At 42.9% G+C, this 23139-nt stretch overlaps 1 protein-coding gene across 2 annotated transcripts in view; it reads left to right on the top strand.

Moving 5' to 3' along the window:
• The window catches only part of LOC134212065 (hemicentin-1-like), a 258752-nt gene that overhangs the window by 194684 nt on the left and 40929 nt on the right, over nucleotides 1–23139 (top strand). For both annotated transcript variants that reach the window (XM_062689574.1, XM_062689573.1), the window contains exons 3-4: nucleotides 12453–12713; nucleotides 14197–14393. In XM_062689574.1, the coding sequence (XP_062545558.1) occupies nucleotides 12453–12713; nucleotides 14197–14393 (458 nt within the window). The remainder of the gene's footprint in view (nucleotides 1–12452; nucleotides 12714–14196; nucleotides 14394–23139) is intronic.

Raw genomic sequence — 23139 nt, 5'->3', positions numbered from 1 at the left:
GCATACGCCCGAGAATCTCCTCTGTGATGACGATGATAGAACTAACGCCTTGTTAGCTGCTCAAGCGACTTAGGCCAAGCGTTTCGCACCGGTGAACAATATTTCGAACCAGTCTCCGGCCACCAAAGAGACCAGTTTTTCTGATGGAGCAACAAAGACAATAAGGCAGTACCAGTATAAAGTGCCATACAGCGTTCTTCCGCAAAGCTACGGATTTACCGTCCAGTAACGACCATGGCTTGAATCCATCGGAGATTCCCAAGAGCCAGTGGTTCGGGGTGAGGACACCCTCAACTTCGATCAGTGCATTTCTCAACTCTTCGTCATTCGGGCGCGGGAATGGCTTGAGTTCCGAAAGGGTTCGTTTCACGGACCGAACGAGCCGCTCCCAGCTACCTCCCATATGCGGAGCAGCCGGTGGGGTGAACTGCCAGGATGTATTAGAGCTCACGAACTCTTGCACCAGTTTGTCGTGGTCAATCGTAGCCAGCTTCAATTCACATTCAGCACCAACAAAGTTGGTTCCTCTATCGCTGTAGAATACAGCTGGTGCTCCTCGGCTCACAATAAAATTGCGTAGCGCCTTTATACAAGAGGTAATGCACAGAAAAACAGACGTCTCACTCAGCACATGTTCCATCGTTCATCATTTTAACGGTAGGTGGTAAATCGGCCACAGATGGCGCTTCCATCAGATTTGCTTGTGTTTGACGTTTGCATACTACCGCCATCTGGTTGCCGCTTGTCTACTCTCAGTGCATTTAGCATTGCGCAAAAATGTTTCCGTGACGATGATTTTGATTGTATTTTGTTCAAAGTGAGACGTCTGTTTCTCTGTGGTTAATGGTTAGAGAAATTGTTATCTCAAGATGGACAGCGCGAATGGTAAGACGCGTTAGAAGAACTCTCCACATTTTTTCAACTATTCTTCCTATAATTACCTCCATCGGGCCGAAGTAAGCAATCCCTGTGTGAGTGAACGGACGAATAATGGCGGGTGCGGGCGAGCTTCTCGTAGCATACAACGAGAACAATTGGCTTTAGTTTTTGCGTATACGCGGCGGATACGGCTAATACAGAACCTTTGTCGGATGTTTTTGATAACAGACTCATGGTTATGATGTTGGAATTTTTTATGGTGACTTCTTACGGTCATCAGAGTAACCGAATGTTCTCGTGGAAGTAAAATTGGATTGATGGCATCTGGTGCCAGGCATTTGCATGCTCTTGTATACGAAGGATACTTAGCAATCTTTTCTCGTCGATAAACGGGTTGTGTTTGTAGAGTGGGCTACGCGTCGGCAGTGTTGGTTGTGTTGCCTGTGCGTTGAAGGATTGAGAGTTTTCCCAAGAAGCTGCGCTACCCTAAAATGAAAGCTCTCGGCATGGCGGATTTTTTCTATAGTGAGGTTCCCAATATTCCTGGCGATTTTTGATCGACCATTTTTGATAAACCGAAAAACATATCAAGCTCCCACATGTACGGAACCGTTCCGTACAAAATTTCAGCTTCGTAGCGTCGTAGTACACGTGAACGTTGGAGCATAGTTCCTCTAGTGCCAAAGAAATTCAGGACCTTTACACCATCTGCTCTCATGTGTGAACGATGGAGAATGCTGTCACTTAGTGCCTTCGTCGGCAACGTTCAACCTCGTTGGAACTCACCGCCAATCGGAGACGTTCGTAATATCAAGGATTTCACTAACTCTAGCTGTTACAAATTGATTGTATCGTCGGTGGTCTGCACGAATCCACGATAGGGCATTCCTCGATTCAGTCTAAAAGCTGCATCGCGAGATGCTGATATCTACACCCTGGAGAATGTCGCGTGCTACCCGAGCACCTATGAGAGCTGTCTGCAGTTCAAGCCTAGGAACGGTGAGGTACTTTAACGGGGCGACACGGATCTTCACTGTGACGAGCGAGCTCTCGATTTTCCATTTCTCAGCGAAGCAGAGGTACGCCAAGGCTGCCATACTGCTCTCACTGGCATCAACAAATATATGCAGCTGGATCTCCGTTTGCGCTCCATTTATCGTCTGGAGCCTATAGCGAAGCGGGATTTGTAAACTTTCAAGCTCGGGAAAAAGTGTCAACCAGGTCTGCCATTTTTTGAAACACTACGAAATGGTTTCGACATCCAAGTCTGTACCTGATCGCCAGATTTCCTGAAGTAATACTTTGAGATACATTAGGTAGTTGGCTGTTAGACCCAGGGGATAGTAGACCCTATTAATCTTGTAGACGAAGCAGTCAGTCTGGGTGCAACACCACATTCCCAACACTTTTTCTGTAGTTAGGTTTGATGAAGGTCCAAGCGTTCCCCACTCCGGAGTCGCCACGTAATGCAGCAAGAATAGTCGGGGAATTGGACATCCAATTACGGATTCCAAATCTACCTTGATCGTGGCCAAACCAAACGGATTTTGCAATAATGGCTTTTGTTTCCGTTTCGGTAGTGCAAAACATTCCGTCCACGTATGTGCAGCACACGATTGCTCTCGACGCAGCCGGAAATTATTTGCTTAGCGTTCTGCGTTTAGATTCTTTACAAGCTGCGCTGTTACAGGGGAGCATGCTGCTCCGAACGCTATGACATAAATCCCCGGCCTATTCCCCTTTCCTCCATTCCTGAAGACTCTGTGAATGCTGATCTTCTGGGCGTACAGCCACTTGATGAAACATTTCACGCCAATCGCAGGGTTGTTACGACTACGCGGATTTCGCGATTTTCGCGGATTTCGCGGTTTTCGCGGATTTGGCGCGGATTTACATAACGATTTTAGGGTTTCGCGCGGATTTAGTTTTAGGTGGAAATTTAATAAATAAAATGCGAAATCTACGGAAGTTTATTTGAAAATTAGTTTGATGCCTATCTACACACTCAGTTTTTATTTCTGCAGCTCGGCAAAATCCGCACAGCCGTGTAAAAAACTAATATCTCGTCAAAAATGATTTTCAGCATCTTTGACAGATATCTCGGCGAACAACATGTTTACTGGGGCTCGGCTGTGCGAATCTCGGTAAAAGTTGAACAAATTGCTAAGATCCCGGTAAAAAAAAATAAGTGTGTAGATGGGCTTTATTTTCATTAGCAAATGTTGTTGAGAACAAATTTACGTTTCAAGGTTATTAACATTATTTTTCGGATATGTCCAATTCCTTGGCATGCATTACACTCTCAAGCATTATTTAAACAAATCTCGGGTACTTATTCAAAAGGACGTATGTGATTTTGTAAATAAAGATTCAAACGTCGATTTGTACAATCTGATAGCACTCCCACGCAAATCATCACCACAGACAGATAAGGGAAGCCTTCGGCTACCTGTTGGTGGTGTTGGTCTGCGAGGGAGTGGCATCAGATTGGACAAATCGACGTTTGAATCTTTGTTTACAAAATCACATACGTCCTTTTGAATAAGTACCCGAGAAATGTTATGAAGAAAGATACGCCACTTGTTGTCATTTTTATTCCATTCTAAAACACGACGCACACAAACCATGTCTATTGAAGGACATGAACACCCATTTGCATCTTGTCAATTTCTTTGTCAGTTTCTAATTGGTTGTTTCACATTCATCTAGAAAGGGTTTATACAACAATTGAAAAAAAATAAATGTTCTGTGATTTAATGCAGATGCCTCATTTTAATAAGTTCTTCCGAAGAAAGTCGATCAAAAATTAGAAAATTATTCTCAAAAGTTATTTCTGGCGGGTTTTTTTATGATATTTTTGGCTAACTCCGATTTTACAGGATTACCAACAGAAAACGATGAAACTTCCTAAAAAAGTTTCCACAAGAACCCTATGATGATCCTTGTATAATTACCTTGCAAATAAATTTACACAGCGTAAAGAGGATTTCTGCAGCATTAAAAACCCGAAAAAACATTTTTGGAGGAATTTCCTGGAGCGGTGATCGCAGGAATGACTATAGAAAATCGAAAAGAATGCCGATGAAAGTTATAGCGATGATCACAGAAATTTCTTTAATAAGTGCTTAAAAATAGAACCGGGAGTTTTTCCGCAGGAAATCACCAATCAATTTCTGCAAGAATTTCTAAAGCGATATCCGTAGGAATTCATGAAGGGATTTCTGCAAGTAAGCTCTGAAGATTTTCCGCAGGTTATTTTTGGAGAATTTAGTTAAACTCACGACAAAATTTCCAAATGAATTACAAAATAATTTCCCAGGGGAATTTTTGTAAGAATACTCGGAGGAATTCCCACAGATAATTTGGAGCGACTTCTGCACTTCAGCAGATTCAAGGGCAGTTGCATGGATTTCTGCAAACATTTCCATGAAAATTTCTTGAGGATGACCCGCAGAAATTTCTGGGATGAATCTGCGCATGAAAGATGAATTTCTACAGGAGTTCTCGGAGTTTTTAAATTAAATTCCAGTAAGAATGGCCAAAAAAAATTCTGCATGAACTTTTAGAAAAGCTTGTTACAAGAATTGAAGGAGAAATAACGGACTAATTTCTGTTCGAGTTTACGCAAATTATTCTGCCGTATTTAAAAGGAAATTTCTTCTGAAATTTCTAAAAATATTCCTCTGGATTTTTTTTAAGGAATTTTGGGCTTGATTCTGACTTAAAAATCAAGGGAGCATGAGTAATTATGTATGTTAGATATTGTATTATTTGTTTCTTGATATGAATTCAAATATTTGTTTTACAGAAGTGATTGTAATTGACAACGTGCAACGGAATGGGTTTTTTTCGGGTTACCGTCAGATCGACGAATTCCGACAAAGAATTTTGTAATCAAGCCCTGAAGAAGGTGTAAATCCAACACCGAAACGTCGGCGATGATTAAATAGACATCATTCAGCTTCCCTCCAAAGACTGCAAGCCGAAAAAAAACCATTCCGTTTTACAGAAGTTTTGTTTAAAAAACGGAGCTTGATTTTCTAATTCCTTAATATCTACGCAAGTTTGTCTTGTGATCAATAACTACAACCAAGTTGCAAAATTAATTACTTCAAAAGAAATTGCGGTTTTGGCAGATTTATTAATATTTGCCACGTTTATCTCTAATTAATTGTGATCAAATCTGGCCTTAACATTCATTTGTATATCAACGTACCTTACGCCGAATTTTATAAAGTTCTATCAACAAAAAAAACCCTGACAATAACGGAACAAAACATGCCAAAGCCATCATCTAATCCAAAAAGCGGTGCTTATGCAAATAGTTTTGACTGTTTAGTTCTTGTTCTCTTAGATTCAGTACTTCTAGTGGTGAATAAGACCATTTAGAAGGGTTGTAATCAGTGTTGGTAGAATCATGCTCAAATCTCACTCACCGAAGCCTCATGCGCGAGCTGACTCGCATTTGCTTAGAATTTAGATCTGAATCGCGCGGATTTGGCGCGGGATGGATTTCATGTCGCGCGGAAATGGCGCGGATTTGATTTTAGTCGGCGCGGAAAATATTTCAGGATCTCCGTAACAACCCTGCAATCGCCATAAACTGCGAAACGGCAGCTGCATCCCAGATTTGTTAGAGTTTGTTGGTGCCTCAATTTTCCAGGTTTGTTAGGGTTGGTAATTGGAAAAATCGGTAGATACCGCACTCGCTCGTGCTTCTCCGATAGTTCCGCTGGGGTCAGTTTCCGTATGTAACCTTTCGCGACGTAATCTGTCAACTTCGCTTCACCTCACGTGCTAGGGCGCGATCTCTTTCCATACGGATGTTTAAATCGCTTCAGTGCCATCGGCTTGTTGTCCGGCAACTGCACGCCGTCCTTTCTCCAAAGCGGTTTCGTACCTTTCTCCGTTGAAATGAGCCTTCGTAGAAGAGTTATCGCCCGCTCATCTTCGTTGGAACGAATCTGTTTTGTTGGACACACGACGCCCAAACTTTCTAGGGAAAAAATAATCTTTCACTGCACGCTCCAAGCCGTCGTCGTGATCGCAGTAGCAAACGTGGTACGTGTAGTGTACCATGTTCATAGATTGTCCCGTCGGAGTTCCGCCGTAGATCGACCATTGATTGCGATCGGTTGCCCTGGCTTTCCTTCGGGACTTTTGTGCACGAGTGTTGCATTGGCATGCTGAACTCCTATTAGAAGACGAAGTTGGACACTTTGGTAGGATTAAACAGGAACACCTTTCAAGAGTGACTACGACTGAAGTTCTTGAATGTCTAGCGGCAGTAGTAGTTCCTTTACCGTGCGGACATCCTGGAATTCAAAACGCTTTCCCTTTAGTCTTGAGATATTTATTACGAATTCCCGGTTAGCATCAGCATTGTTCTTAATGTGGTTGAGGGCCATTTGCCGAATGCCGTTTAGTCACTTCTCATTTTTTTTGCAGTTAGAAGTGAGAAATAAAAAAAAGAAGTGATAAAATGTGCTACTTCTCTTTCTTCTCATGTCTCACTGTGAGAAAGTGGGCCGTCCAACATCTCGCTTCTCATTTCTCTCTTAGCACAGTGGCCATATGAGTTTTTGAGTTTTCCCCAACACTGTCATCGTTGAGATCTCGCGCCCTGTAAGCGTAGAGTACTTCTTCCAGTTGAGCTGCACGAGGAATAGATGGTCGGTAGCTAAGTCTGAAGGAGCTTCGACGGAATGGCGTTAAGCACAGTTTGGTTGTTTAACACGTACGTCCCCAACCCCCATTTTACGACAAAACTCAAAATTCAAAACCACGCTGCTCAGCCAATTTCTAACGGATTTTCAAGCAATCTTCTGGAATCGATCACAAAATTCCTATAGTTTTAGGAACCGAGGTCAATTTTTTTGCTATGGCCATGGTTCCGGAGATATTCCGGGGAGTACTGGGGTTACCTCCCTCCCGGAAAAAATGGTCACTGGCAGATCGACTTCGAAATCCATCGTGCGACATGTCAAACTTCATGATTATGCAAAACAAGTACACTGGAGTACATTTCAACGACTTTCGATCGAATTGGCCACCTTCCGGGTGCTTCCAGGGCCTGGTTCCCTTGGGGAAGTGGCCAATATCCGTCCAATCTTGGAACCCATTTTGCGACATATCAAACTTCATGATTTTGCAAAACAAGTACACTGGAGTACATTTCGGCGACATTCGATCGAACTGGCCACCCTCCGGGTGCTTCCAAGGCCTGGTTCCCTAGGGGAAGTGGCCAATATCCGTTCAATCTTGAAACCCATCTTGCGGTATGTCAAACTTCATGATTTTGCAAATCAAGTATACTGAAGTCCATTTCGGTGATTTTCGATACAATTGGCCACCTTCCGGGTACTTCCAGGTAGACCTGTGCGCTGATTGATATTTTACCGGCGGTGGCGTGATAGATCATTTTCAGGCAGCGGCGGCGGCGTCACGCCGTTAGTGATCAGCGGTGGAGTGGATCGGCGTAAACCAGTTCAAGCGCCAAAATTTCTTCAGAAATTCATCAAGGAATTCTTCCAGAAGTTCCTCCACTAGTTTTTTTTTAAAAAAGATCGTCAAGAAATTCTTTTGAACATTCCTCCGTAAGTGCCTCAGAAACTCCTCTTGGATTTCGTCTGGAAGTTCCTTTAGGAATTCCTCCGGAAGCTCTTCTAGGAATTCATCTGGAAGTTCCTCCAGGAGTTCTTCCGGAGGTTCCTCCGAGAATTCCTCCGGTAGTTTCTCCAGGAATTCCTCCGAAGGTTTCTCCACTTCCGGAGGAATTCCTGGAGGAACTTCCGGAGGAATTCCTGGAGGAACTTCCGGAGGAATTCCTGGAGGAACTTCCGGAGGAATTCCTGGAAGAACTTCCGGAGGAATTCCTGGAGGAACTTCCGGAGGAATTCCTGGAGGAACTTCCGGAGGAATTCCTGGAGGAACTTCCGGAGGAATTCCTGGAGGAACTTCCGGAGGAATTCCTGGAGGAACTTCCGGAGGAATTCCTGGAGGAACTTCGGAGGAATTCCTGGAGGAACTTCCGGAGGAATTCCTGGAGGAACTTCCGGAGGAATTCCTGGAGGAACTTCCGGAGGAATTCCTGGAGGAACTTCGGAGGAATTCCTGGAGGAACTTCGGAGGAATTCCTGGAGGAACTTCGGAGGAATTCCTGGAGGAACTTCCGGAGGAATTCCTGGAGGAACTTCGGAGGAATTCCTGGAGAAACTTCCGGAGGAATTCCTGGAGGAACTTCGGAGGAATTCCTGGAGGAACTTCCGGAGGAATTCCTGGAGGAACTTCCGGAGGAATTCCTGGAGGAACTTCCGGAGGAATTCCTGGAGGAACTTCCGGAGGAATTCCTGGAGGAACTTCCGGAGGAATTCCTGGAGGAACTTCCGGAGGAATTCCTGGAGGAACTTCCGGAGGAATTCCTGGAGGAACTTCGGAGGAATTCCTGGAGGAACTTCGGAGGAATTCCTGGAGGAACTTCCGGAGGAATTCCTGGAGGAACTTCGGAGGAATTCCTGGAGGAACTTCGGAGGAATTCCTGGAGGAACTTCCGGAGGAATTCCTGGAGGAACTTCCGGAGGAATTCCTGGAGGAACTTCCGGAGGAATTCCTGGAGGAACTTCCGGAGGAATTCCTGGAGGAACTTCCGGAGGAATTCCTGGAGGAACTTCCGGAGGAATTCCTGGAGGAACTTCCGGAGGAATTCCTGGAGGAACTTCCGGAGGAATTCCTGGAGGAACTTCCGGAGGAATTCCTGGAGGAACTTACGGAGGAATTCCTGGAGGAACTTACAGAGGAATTCCTGGAGGAATTCTTGGAAAAGCTTCCTAAAGGAACTTCCAGACGAAATCCGGGAGGAGTATCTGCAAGAATTTCCCAGAGGCACTTATGGAGAAATATCTGGAGGAATGTCCAAAGGAATTTCTAGACGATCTTTTAAAAAACTCGTAGAGGAACTTCTGGAAGAATTCCTGGAGATACTTCTGAAGAAATTTTGGCGCTTGAAACTGGTTCACGCCGAACCACGCCGCCGCCACTGGCTGCAAATGATCTATCAGGCCAACTCCGGTAAAATATCAATCAGCGGATGGAAGTACCCGGAAGGTGGCCAATCCGATCGAAAACTACCGAAATGGATTCCAGTTTACTTGTTTTGCAAAATCATGAAGTTTGACATGTCGCAAGATGGGTTCCAAGCTTGGACAAATATTGGCCACTTCCCCAAGAGAACCAGGCCCTGGAACTACCCAAAGAGTGGCCAATTCAATCGAAAATCGCCGAAATGTACTCCAGTGTACTTGTTTTGCAAAATCATGAAGTTTGACATGTCGCAAGATGGATTCCAAGATTGAACGAAAATTGGCCACTTCCCCAAGGGAACCAGGCCCTGGAAGCACCAGCTAATTCGATCGAAAATCGCCGAAATGTACTCCAGTGTACTTGTTTTGCAAAATCATGAAGTTTGACATGTCGCAGAATGGATTCCAAGATTGAACGAAAATTGGCCACTTCCTCAAGGGAACCAGGCCCTGGAAGTACCCGGAGGGTGGCCAATTCGATCGAAAATCGCCGAAATTTACTTCATTGTACTTGTTTTGCAAAATCATGAAGTATGACATGTCGCAAGATCAGTTCCAAGATTGAACGGATATTGGCCACATCCGCAAGGGAACCAGGCCCTGGAAGTACCCGGAGGGTGGCCAATTCGATCGAAAATCGCCGAAATGTACTCCAGTGTGCTTGTTTTGCAAAATCATGAAGTTTGATATGCCGCAAGATGGGTTTCAAGATTGAACGGATATTGGCCACTTCCTCAAGGGAATCAGGCCCTGGAAGTACCCGGAGGGTGGCCAATTCGATCGAAAATCGCCGAAATTTACTCCATTGTACTTGTTTTGCAAAATCATGAAGTTTGACATGTCGCAAGATGGATTCCAAGATTGAACGAAAATTGGCCACTTCCCCAAGGGAACCAGGCCCTGGAAGCACCCGGAGGGTAGCTAATTCGATCGAAAATCGCCGAAATGTACTCCAGTGTACTTGTTTTGCAAAATCATGAAGTTTGACATGTCGCAAGATCAGCTCCAAGATTGAACGGATATTGGCCACTTCCCCAAGGGAACCAGGCCCTGGAAGCACCCGGAGGGTGGCCAATTCGATCGAAAGTCGCCGAAGTGTACTCCAGTGTACTTGTTTTGCAAAATCATGAAGTTTGACATGTCGCAAGATGGATTCCAAGATTGAACGAAAATTGGCCACTTCCCCAAGGGAACCAGGCCCTGGAAGCACCCGGAGGGTAGCTAATTCGATCGAAAATCTCCGAAATGTACTCCAGTGTACTTGTTTTGCAAAATCACGAAGTTTGACATGTCGCAAGATGGGTTCCAAGATTGGACGAATATTGCCCACTTCCCCAAGGGAACCAGGCCCTGGAAGTACCCGGAGGGTGGCCAATTCGATCGAAAATCGCCGAAATTTACTCCATTGTACTTGTTTTGCAAAATCATGAAGTTTGACATGTCGCACGATGGATTTCAAAGCCGATCTGCCAGTGACTATTTTTTTCTAGGAGGGAGGTAACCCCAGTACTCCCCGGAATATCTCCGGAACCATGGCCATTGCACAAAAATTGACCTCGGTTCCTAAAACTATAGGAATTTTGTGATCGATTCCAGAAGATTGCTTGAAAATCCGTTAGAAATTGGCTGAGCTGCATGGTTTTGAATTTTGAGTTTTGTCGTAAAATGGGGGTTGGGGACGTACGTGTTAATAACCTTTGATTTGCAGCCAGCATCGCGGAAGCTGTCCACCGGTAGCGTATAGAGAAGAAAGCTTTATTGGAGACAGTTATTTAGTTGTTTGAGCCTTCGAAACAGACCTTATTCGATGTTCGGTACCTTTGTGGTGTCAAAATCGAATGATTTTTATTTTTTCATGATACTTCACATTTCTTCACTTATTGTAGACACAACGTGACATTTTACGCGAATTTTGAAATATTAACGGTTTTCTGGAACAAATCTTTTTACGCGATTTTTTTACGTCAGTTTTGAAGTTTTGGCACTTTTTTACCCGTGTCATGAGATCGCGCTTCACACGCGAAAAAAATAATAAAAATTTGTTTCCCTGTCACAAGACGAGTTTAGTACAATTCCATTTAATTCCACCACCTCGTATTACTTTTACATATACGTATTTCGACTGCAACTGTAATATCGTCTTCAGTGTCGCGTACTAGACTCAACTCAAGTCGAGACACTGAATACGGTCTTATAGTTAAGTTCGAAATACGTATCTGTAAAGATTACAACGCGGTGGAATTAAATGGAATAGTACAAAACTCGTCTTATGACAGGCAATTCAATTTGTTACTCACAGTACGCGATCTGCACAGGGCAGCTTTGGGCAACAACCGACGACTGCCGATCGACGGGAGATGGTTGTTATTTGCCTTTCTTCATTCGTCCAATTGAGCTTTACTTTTGCAAAATGGGGAAACATTACGCATTCTTCGTCCTGTAGCCAAAGACAATCATAATTTGGCATTTTTTACGTTACCGGGAAACACATTCTGCGTACATTTTTTGACATTTATTTTCGTTGATCCAAATATTCGACTCAAAGAACCAAAACTTATGAACAAACATTTGACAACTCTTCTTATTACATATTAGGTGTAAGCTCCCGGATACTTTTCTGGTAGTTCTTTCATTCTTCTGATGCAATTTTCTATGAAACTGCATTATGCCATGATAGATCACGATCCTCACATTTTAACTGAAATCTTCATAGGTTCGTATCGGGTTTGCAAATTTTCAAAAACCTTAACAAACCTCCATAAATCGCTTTTCTTATGCTCTGATATTTTATTGCCAAATATACAGTCCAGTTGCAAAATGCAGCACAATAAAATAAATAATTAGAATTTTTCCATGGAAAATGAAGAAATTGCCAAGTAAAAATTCAAGGTATGAGTATCAAATAAATATGAAGTTTTCATAAAAAATGCAAATTTTCATGAACGATGAAGAATTTTCTACGACACAAAAAAATATTATTAGCACCTATAAAAAAATGCAATTAAAAATAAAACTCCATAAAGAAATCCAAATTTCCCATTTTAAAAAATATACAAATTTTCCATAAATAAATCAATATTAGCAATAAACAATTACAAAATGTTTCATAAAATAAATATTTTTTCCTCAATCAATAAAGAGCAATAAAAATATAAGAACGATAAACGCTTCCAAAGAAGGGGTCATCTATGCTCAGTTCTCTTGTTTTTTAATATTTTCCAAGCAAATTTTCATATTTTTTTATTGCACAACACATGCGTCTAGACGATTGACGTCGCTAACCGCACGGTCACAAAGCCCATTTTTCTTGCATATACCCTGATATCTTTATTGGCACTCTCATATTTTTTTAAATTTTTATTTATTTTTAGTTTTTGGGATGGGAAATCGATTTGATTATTTCACATGGTTCCGTAATAAATCCTTGATGTTTAAACGCTCGAATTCCGTTTGCTCCACATCATTCTCATTAACTCATTTTATTCTCCATTCCAGAATCGACTATCGACCGGACAAGGGCATCTACGACCTGCAGATCCTGAATGTGTCCTACTCGCGTGACAACGGTCGGTACGAGTGCCGCATCAAGCTGTTCGGCGACGGCGAAGTCATCTACGAAGACTACTACAATCTGACGGTGCTGACGCCTCCGCAGCCTCCGCTGATCTTCCCCGGCAGTGAAACCACTGCCACCGAGGACAAAGCTCAGGAACTGACCTGCAGCAGCGTTGGCGGATCACCCGATCCTGTGATTTCGTAAGTTTTTTTTCAATTCGCTCTATTTTAGCATCATATTTTAAGGACATAGTTGGAAGAGTACCAAGATGGCAGCCAATATGGCACCGGACCTTCCACGGGCCAACCCCACACCTCCCGCACTCCTCTCCCACCAACATTCGAATGCATCGAACAGCATCGAACAAAATTAATTATTCAAATTACTAACCTGTTCACAGCATATTTCCTTACTTCCCGTGATAATGAACATGTTTCTTCAATGAATCCTATGTATTCCGGCTCGAATTGTAGCATAAATTAGCAGTTTCGTGCCAATTTAATAGCCGTCCGCGATTTGTTGGGTTCATCACTGCACTTCACTTCTTCTCAAAGGGCATTGGAATAATCAAGTTTTTACTCACTTCTCCGCACATGAGCAGCCCGAAATGTTGATAGAATGCAAATTAAACACCACTTTTTGAAATCAGTCACTTATTTGAACCGAAAACTTAGTATAAACTGCTAGATTTGCCCGAAAAAAACGATTAAAAACTGATCGCGGAGCGAATGTAAACACCGCGGTGCACCGGCACCGGCAGCAGCAAACGAATAAGTAGGGTGGCTCAAAAAATTATTTTGCTTCGCCACGCTCAGTTGATTATGATTTATAATTTGGGTGTCATCCAATGGTTTGGGCTGGTTTGAATAGGCTTACCGTGCGCAGGTCATTTCAGGTTTGTATGACAGTTGATATGGCGAGGTTGAATTTAACATTATTCTGATTCTGGCACTCCGAGACCATATGACGGGATGAAATATTTAAGAGCTTCATCTCCATAGACAATCCATATTGAATGGTCGTTCCAATAGTTGGGAGTCGATTTTAATCGAGGTTGCGATTCTTTCGCATGATAATTCGGCTTCTCAGAAGGCATCAGTGAAACGTGCAATACAACAAAATACCCAGAATTTGTCTGTGATATCTGTCGCACCAGGGCAGATACTTCTAGTCTAGTCTAGTCTACACTATCGTACCAGGGCAGATACTTCATTCAAAAGTGTGACATAAGGGTGAGTATAAAATGCTATATTTGCGTTACGTAATCAATGGATCTTTCCTGCGGTGCGGTTTTCGTTCACTGAAGTCTCTGATATGTTGCTTTCAGCAATGTGGGTTCTCTTTTCGCTAGCGTTTGGAGGGAAAGCGACGTAATCAATGTAATAAAAGGTTTAGTTTCCCATTCTAGTTTTCATACAAACTTGAACCGGCTTGCGCTCAACCAGTTTTTGTTCAAATCGGTTTTTTTAGGACACTCGGAGCATGGGACGGAATCGAGTGAGCGTGATGGTGCTGGGTCGTTTTTTGAACCACCCTACTAATATTCTTTGTTTTTTTATAAATACGACACCAATACTAATACAGTATATGAAAGTTTTTACTGTACCAATACTATCAAAGCTTTGTTTTGGTACTCAACCCACCTTCACCTTAATGTCGCATTTTTTTCCATTTCTCTGCCAGATGGTACCGGGAGGGTAGCACCACGCCATTGGCAGCCAATCTGATCAGCGGTGGTTCCCGGGATCTACAAACGACGAGCACTCTGACAATCATCCCTCGCCGAGAGGACGACGGAGCCAAATTCATGTGCGTGGTTTGGAATCGTGCCCTGCCGGAAGGCCAACGACTGGAAACGGTCACGACACTATCCGTTAACTGTGAGTACCTCCTTTTCGACCTTGCTTGTGCTTGAAGAACGTTATCTAAATGACCGATGTCTTCTTGTGAGAAATGTGTGTGTCCTGCGACGCACATCGCTATCAGGCGACTAACCCAGAAGCTTAAATCACGCGATAAGAAAACCAACAATCAATATGCAGTCCACTAAATTCCCTTTTCGAGGTGTCTTCCATTAAGATACGCAGTACGCAATTTACGACCATCGCCATGCAAGCGCCAAACTATTAATAGAGCAAGCGTGATGCGTTTGTCACATGAACGCGCGCATAACAATAACTGTGTGTCCGTCGTACCCGCGCCGTTCTATTCCGTGGGCGATTGTTCCACTTTTCGACCGTTAGAAAATGGTTCGTGCTTTGGAGCAGTGCGTGGCGGCAATGAAGGAATGTAAATTTGATGGTTTCTTTCTGGGTCTATCCGTGCGGCGCGCGGGCGATGCGAGAATGTGAATCGTGTCACTCATATCTGTAGCGCATTTAATTGCCGAACTGGAAGTGGTTTGCGTGATAAGGATATGTGGTATCGAAATAAATTATTAACTAGCTTTGAAAAATTGAACAAGGGTCTTACGCCCGTTAAAATCCTTGCGTCTAAGCACGAATTCAACCTCGAATACCCTTACTTCGCTGAGCGCTACCGATAGGTACATTCTAATGTGGCTTTACGACGTGCTTACTCGGCTCGGTAGCAATCTGGATGATTAGTGCTTGGGCGCTGCCGAGGCGCGTGACGGAAGGGTTCAGTTGCTCGCTCAAGGCGTAGGAGTTTGTTCGAATTGTGTCGTGCATCAACGGAGGCGAAGGAACGGCGGCGGCGGTAGAAGAATTATGCATATCGCGACGGTTTTGAATAACCTAACCACGAAATAGTTAAATGGGCCTGTCGGTCGACAATGAAATCTTTTCTTCTCCCATTAGGAATTAGGGTCGGACGGTGCGGCGGTTGGAACAAAACGTGCTCTTCGTGACGGATTAGATTAAGCACAATTGCTAGAGCAGCGGAAGCTGATTATGAGATTCTTTTTGTGGCGAAGTGAGTCATTTTGTTGATATTCTGTTTCAAGCTTCAAGACGAATCCAATTCCCGGGTAAGCTTATTGCGGTAGTTCATTTTTACATCACCGCACATTCACAAGTGATGTAATCAGAAGTTCCAACAAATTATGAACATTTTCACGCCAAGATGACGATTTCGATGGAACAGTTCTTCACGCTACAACTACCAAAGTCCAAAGTCTAAAGTCGTGCCGGGGAAGAGCTGGACAAAAGAAGAAGGGAAGATGAAAGTACCCGACAAAATTAAATATCCGCGCATTTAATTCACCTGCCGGACACTATCTCGAAGTAGCAATCTTCTACGACATTGTGTCGCCGAAAGGACGTGGCGCAAAAAGTGCCAAGAGTTTTGCGTATTCCGTTGCTTTGCTAAAGTCCGGAACGGTGGCTGGCTTCCGCCCAGCGGAACAAACCCCGGAATGTGTTTTTATCAACTTTTCAAACTTTATTAATTGTCCTTTGGTACGAGTAGTATCCCGCACGTACCGCTCTGCGACTGGTTGAAATAATTTATTAATTCAACAACAGTGATAGGTACCTACCGATGGACATTCGTAATACGTTCTGGCTGGCTTGTTGAGTGCAACTATGCAGTTAGAAATTTATGTGCAGGTGTGCTGGATTGCGTCGAATTGAGATTTTAATCGTGACAGCCACTTCCCTACTTTGTTGCCAATGGTAGAAGACCGGTGAAGGGCAGTAGTTCTCAATATATGGGATTCTTTTCAGTTTATGGAATACATTGGTGTTGGAATATTTGGTATTTTGTAAGTGTTATCCAAAAAGTGCTTCTATTTTCCGAAAAGCTTTGCTAAGTAGACACAAATATTGATTGACATGTACTTTTATCCCTTCCACTGCTTCCATTTTGATTCAAATTCCGATCAGACTTGAATTACGAACACTTTTGTATGAACATTTATCTGAAATATTTCACTAAAATATTTCTCATGTTTTTTTTCATATCTTGAAGAAATGATAATTCAGTTTAAACATGTTAGACTGTAAAAGTAAACTAGTTGCTACGGTGGATTACAACTAGGTCTTCAATCTTCGGAATTCAAAAAATGACCTTTCAGATGTAGAAGAAGTAGAGTTATCATAAATATGTACAGAAGCTTTCTAAACTTTGAGAGAAGTTGAACCAAATTTGGGTCTCGCCTTAAATGCTGAACAATATCTGAGCCATTCTTGACAGAATTAATACCTTCAGTATTTGCGAAAACATGTCACGACGTTGCACCAAGCGTTCCGAATAAATATCCCCCTCGTACAAAAATGAGAATCTATGGTTAGTTGGCACCATCTTACAGTAAAAACTGCTAAATTTCCAACAAGATCTTAAAGGATTCAGTTTTGAAAACGAGACTCAAGCAATTCCTGAATTTTGCCGATGATATTCAGATGTTGGAATTCATTAAACTCTTCTATCGACTCTGCCTGCTAAATTGTAAATTTTACATGCAAGTTTAAGTAAACTTGTTTGGAAAAGAACCATTTCAGTGTAGAATTGAATTAATTTTCGCATCTGAAGTTTAAGGTTCTGTTCTCTTTTTCTTAGGAAAGGTAGACCAGTACTGAGATTTTCATTTTCATCGGGAGAAGTCACGCGATATTTACATTTAGCTCTCTCTCTCGCTCTCATAGAAAACATAAACAATGACTGGTGTTTCGACAAATTTTCACGGATTTTAATTTCATGAAAGCGCGTCTAGGTAATGTGAACAAGTTGTCTCTGCTTCAATTATGTTATAATTATTATTTCTAAATTGTAAATCAGTTTATCGTTGTTTGCACAGATCTATTGAAACTATTTAGAAATTTGGATTTAAAAAAAAACGACATTCCCATCATGAGCATCATGAGTGCTTATAATGTGACAGTTGACCGAGAGCCAGCTACCTTTTCATTTGGTCTCTTAAAAGGTTTTCGTTTTCACATGATAATCACGAAAACTAACAGTACTACGGTAAACACAAAAATTACAAAAATGCACGGTGGATCTCAGCACCATTTCCTTTTCTGAATCGTACACAATCTATGGAAAGATGCCCAGCCAGGTACAAAACGCTGCTTAAATGAAAATCTCGCAGTCAGAGTAACAGATGCTCCTTCTACTGGATCGGTATGCAAAAAAGCCGGGCAATCAGCAGAAGTTGTCTCGGTGGTTTGCTTTTTCGGCAACTTGTTCAGAAAACTTGTCCATTCGGATGTCAAATCGATCAGCTTCAGAGAAATTGGTTATAAAACTTTATAATAAATTCCTTTTAAAAAACTCCGAATACGGAAGGCACTGGTTCTGATGATGCATTTCATCGTGTTTTACACAGCTGTGCGAAAAAAAATATGGTCCCCAACGGAAAATAAGCGAGATCGAATCGGTAGAGGCTGCTTATCTTATTCTGTTCACTTGTTTCGAAAATGCTTTTTTTGTGCTCTATTATAGTTGTTCGTTACCTATTGATAGCGATTTCTGCAAACCATGCCAGCGACCATACTTGCTCTTTCGGAATTTGGCTAATCGAGTCTCACTTGCCAAAACTGTGGTGGGTTGTCGTAACAGAAGTTGCGTCATTCCCTCGGGCTTGATGGAACAAGATCAAGCCAAACAACAGTTTTTCCATGCAAGTGTGAACAAGAAGCACTTTACATCTTGAAAGGAGGCTTCCGAGCCTCTTGAAAGGAGGCTTCCGAGCCTCTTGAAAGGAGGCTTCCGAGCCTCTTGAAAGGAGGCTTCCGAGCCTCTTGAAAGGAGGCTTCCGAGCCTCTTGAAAGGAGGCTTCCGAGCCTCTTGAAAGGAGGCTTGAGGCCTCTTGAAAGGAGGCTTCTGAGCCTCTTGAAAGGAGGCTTCCAGGCCTCTTGAAAGGAGGCTTCCAGGCCTCTTGAAAGGACCCTTCTGAACCCTCTTGAAAGGAAGCTTCCAGGCCTCTTGAAAGGAGGCTTCCAAGCCTCTTGAAAGAAGGTTTCTGAGCCTCTTGAAAGGAGGCTTCTGAGCTCTCTTGAAAGGAGGCTCTGAGCCTCTTGAAAGGAGGCTTTGAGCCTCTTGAAAGGAGGCCTGGAGCCTCTTGAAAGGAGGCCTGAGCCTCTTGAAAGGAGGCTTCTGAGCCTCTTGAAAGGAGGCTTCTGAGCCTCTTGAAAGGAGGCTTCTGAGCCTCTTGAAAGGAGGCTCTGAGCCTCTTGAAAGGAGGCTCTGAGCCTCTTGAAAGGAGGCTTGGAGGCCTCTTGAAAGGAGGCTTCCAGGCCTCTTGAAAGGAGGCTTCTGAGCCTCTTGAAAGGAGGCTTCTGAGCCTCTTGAAAGGAGGCTTGAGGCCTCTTGAAAGGAGGCTTCTGAGGCCTCTTGAAAGGAGGCTCTGAGCCTCTTGAAAGGAGGCTTGAGCCTCTTGAAAGGAGGCTTCTGAGCCTCTTGAAAGGAGGCTTCCTGAGCCTCTTGAAAGGCGGCTTCCAGGCCTCTTGAAAGGAGGCTTGAGCCTCTTGAAAGGAGGCTTCCGAGCCTCTTGAAAGGAGGCTTCCGAGCCTCTTGAAAAGAGGCTTCCGAGCCTCTTGAAAAGAGGCTTCCGAGCCTCTTGAAAGGAGGCGTCCAAGCCTCTTGAGGGGAGGCTTCAGAACCTTTTGAAAGAAAACTTTCGACTTCACAGTATTTCATACACTGTTATGCACATTGAAAGAAAACTTTCGACTTCACAGTATTTCATACACTGTCATACACATATTATGTAAAATACAATGTTTTTGAATAAAGAACTACACAATTATCGAAGATGTATTAATAAGTTTTCAATGTAATTGTTATACATCCGCCACTACGCATTTTTTCCGAGGTACCCCCAGGGGTACATGTACCCCAGGTTAAGAACCGCTTAACTACACCATTATGGATAGGGGGTCTCTTAACATAGTTGGCTACACGTTCACTTTACAAGCGGACGGTTTTGGTTTCGATTCCCACCAAGTCCGGAGGTACAGCCCAAACGGTAGCGTTTTGGGGTTCGCGTCCTACCGACACGGCTACCCGATGTCGGTTGACAAATTGTTCATCTCGGAGGCATTCGTCCAACGTAGCCGGATAAATGGCACCCGAACAATGCAACGAGCAATTGGATTCATCATATGGACAAATAAAAACAATGGGCTCACGATGAGATGAATCCCCGCAATGATAACAATAACGAATGTCTAAAAATAGATTCTGTTTGTATTTTATCAGCAGAATGCCACAGTAGATCTCCGGACAGTAGCGGTTAAGAAACACAGAGTACCTACCAAATAAAGAAAAAAATAAACAACATTATGGATAAGCTTCCATTACTACATTGGTTCATTGGATTTGTTTTCCGTGGCTGAATTGCCCTCAACACCTTTTGCAATCCCCATCATTGCCGACTACTTTTGATACTTTTATTCGCTGTTTATTCAAATCCAGATCGGTCGCAAATGCCTTTGGTGCTTTACGAAGTTTGGCCTTCATAATAACCCAAAAAAATCCAAATGGGCGAAGTTTCGGCGATTTCAGCTGGTTGAAATCTTTTGGTACGTCTAACAACATTGTTATCTCTGTACCAGTTTAACACCGGGCGCGCGTATTGACAGAATGTTTGGCATCCGGTGTGGGCTTCGTGGACGTGCAGTTAGCGACGTCAGTCGTCTAGACGCATGTGCTGTGGAGTGTGGGTTCGACGCTTTAACAGATTCAATAACTTCTTTATGTTCTCCGAATATGTTGTCTTCGGTTTTTGCCACTGCATGGTCTCCTTGAATGATTTCATCCCCCGTGATACCGTCGAATGATGAGTTCCCGGATGATTCCCGAAGTCAGCTTTTACACGACGGCGCACAACATTTGTTGACGGATCTGCTTCGGTTTCGATTTCATCTCAATAACCACTTGATATCCACAACCATATAACCAGAAGCCTGCGGAGTGAAAAACTTTCGAAATGGCAACGTATGAAAATGTATGAAATTGTGAAAATCATACTGGCATCACTTTTTGTTTGCTGGATGAAAAAAAGTAAACAATTCGACTTTTGACGGTTTGATTAAAAACAAGATGGCTTCTTCGCTGATCTCTTATTCTAGTATTTCTACTTGATAGATTGTAATAATCTGCCAACAGGTGGGTGGCACGACGCCATGTTTTTGCAGCCAACATCTCAGTGTAAAATTCATGATAGTATGTGTTTTGTTTACTAACATCACATATGATTCTCATTAGGATACAAAACTGTCAGTGGGATACGGTCGCGCAATGTTGGCTGTAAAACAAACCTACTGTGTGAGATAGGGATGCCACCGGGCTGTCTGCCAATGTAAACATTACACTTTTAGTTAGTTTTAGTCAAAATTTTATCAGTCTTTATCGACACGTTACAAACTTACAATAGTCACTAAGCAAAATTTCAGCACATTCGGACTTCGTTAAGTGTTTGACCTAAGCGGTCAAAGTTTGACTAGACACGAAAAACACGGGGGGGTGGGTGGTTGTGTACCGGAAAAATTCGAAATCGTTGATATCGTTGTCATCAACTTTATTCCACACTTGTGTCGCTCGATTTGTTTGGCTTCAGAGGGGGTCTAGTAATCGCTTGGCAATACCACAATACCATCTGTAATTTGCTGATCTTCGCAATGACCTTATTGAACTAACTCGAAGGCGTTAAACTTCATCGTTTGGGATCCCAAAACTATAGCAACAATTGGAGTAAATCAAAATTAATTATTTAAGAAGATCTAGATAATGTGTACTACACTATCCTGAGTTTGGAAGCTCTTATCCAGAAATACCAATTCGTGGTTTATCCGATTATTGAATTATTCATACTAGCCAGGATTGTCTACCAAGAACTCAGCTTTCCTAATGGTCTTGAACCGGAAACCAACCCGATCATTTTTTTTTTCTCAAACCCAAATATAAATACTGCGTGGGATGACAACTGCACTAGAGCTGTGTAGCTAACGCTAACCTCGCTAACACTGCCTATTGGAATGATAAACGAAGATTTAATGATGACATAATTCCGTGACCAATAAATTTAGAAACACTGCCGTAGTTCGTTCGCCATATTTTCGCAGTTCCACAATCACGATAAAATAGTCACGTTTTGCTTCGTCACTTCGCGCTTCATTCCCACTCTGTAAATAAATAAAAAATGCCTACTACCTCCCTAGCTGATAAGGACTCCCCCCGCAGCGGAAACATACCACGGCCCGTCCACTCAAGGATAGGGCACCGGAATTGGACACGGTACAATTGTTTCGCATTATTTTCACCGGATTCCTTCCGCAGTGGAACGTGTGGCCTTCAACGAAATTTACTGCCAGGAATTAAGATTTGAATGGAATCTTTCATTTGGAAGTCCGTCGTCCGGTACAATGGCCCTCTACCTACATATTACTGCCAGCAGCGCCGCACACGGGTCGGTTCATGACAACGGCATCAGCCTTTCACTGCCCATTTATTGGTCCCGTGGAGACAGCAGAACTAGTGTCCTTAATTGTTTAATTTGACCCGCCATGCTAGACCGTTGACTGCCGCGCACCGAAGGGAGGGAGGGCTCCTGAAGTTCCGGGCAGGGCCCATAAAAAAGGCTAAACGGCGGACATTCGCAACATGGCCACTTTGTGACTATCGTCGCACTGGTGGGTATAGGCACTTGGCCTGAATGTAGGTGAGCGGTGTCTGTTCCTTCCTCGTGTTCCAAGAAGAGCCCGCGGGGTTGGACAGTAAAATGTTTGCCTCGTTAGTGCACTTCGTTGAAACTCTTTCCGTTGTTGCCGGTTTGCTTCAGCGAGAGAGAGAAGGGGGGTGTCTCGAAGAAAATTTATTGGTCAACATTTTACGTACACGTCCAGGCGGGTAAACGTTGTCCCTGTATAATGGTGGAGTTGGGTGTTCCTAGTTTTTTTTTTGTTAGAGGTTTATGGGGCACGATAAGAGCGATAAAAATAACATTCTGGCATGGTGAAATGGATTGCCAGCTCAAGATTTTTGACAACTTTCCTAGAAAAGTTGCATTGTTCCGTTGGGTGTTTGGTTTTTGTGCGAGAATTGCAATCGGTCTCACTGCAGTTCTTGCCACATACTGATAAGAATGCGGTAGTGCAGTGTGGAAGAAGTTTGTTGAAGTTCCTGCGAGATTTAATCGGTTTTGCATTCTATTTCTTATTTTATTTTTAGCCATGGTTGATTGATACTATTTTTAGTTATCTAGTTTCCATCGGAAGAAATCTTTTGGTATACACTTATGGTTGTTATGTACTGTCGAGTTATTACATACTATTCTTGTTTCGGTAAATTTTACTAAAATGAGATCTATTCAAAATCCACGTAGAGATATTTAAAAAAAAAGTGGTTTGACCAGTACAACTTCAGTCAAACTCTGAGCTACGATTCTTTTTAAGCATACCGTTTTATGACCATTTATGACCACAAGCAGCTTCTATGGCTTTGAATTAAATTAGAGTTGTTAATTGTCTAAACTTTTTTTAAAGCTAGTGTTTTCGCATCGAACATCCGCTGATCGCAGTCGAAGACGAGTTCACCCATGTGAAATAAATTCCTTCACAGATGTTGCTTGGGAAGAATCTTAACCTCCAGCTCAGTGATTCAGTCTCATGACAGCATTGAGCTGGAATGATGTCCTAAGCTAATCAGCAGACAAACCGCATCATT

Source organism: Armigeres subalbatus, chromosome 2 (assembly GCF_024139115.2).
Source record: "Armigeres subalbatus isolate Guangzhou_Male chromosome 2, GZ_Asu_2, whole genome shotgun sequence".
NCBI classification, from domain to species: Eukaryota; Metazoa; Arthropoda; class Insecta; order Diptera; family Culicidae; genus Armigeres; species Armigeres subalbatus.
Note: the sequence above shows the minus strand (reverse complement) of the source record. Positions and strands in the feature narration are given on the sequence as shown.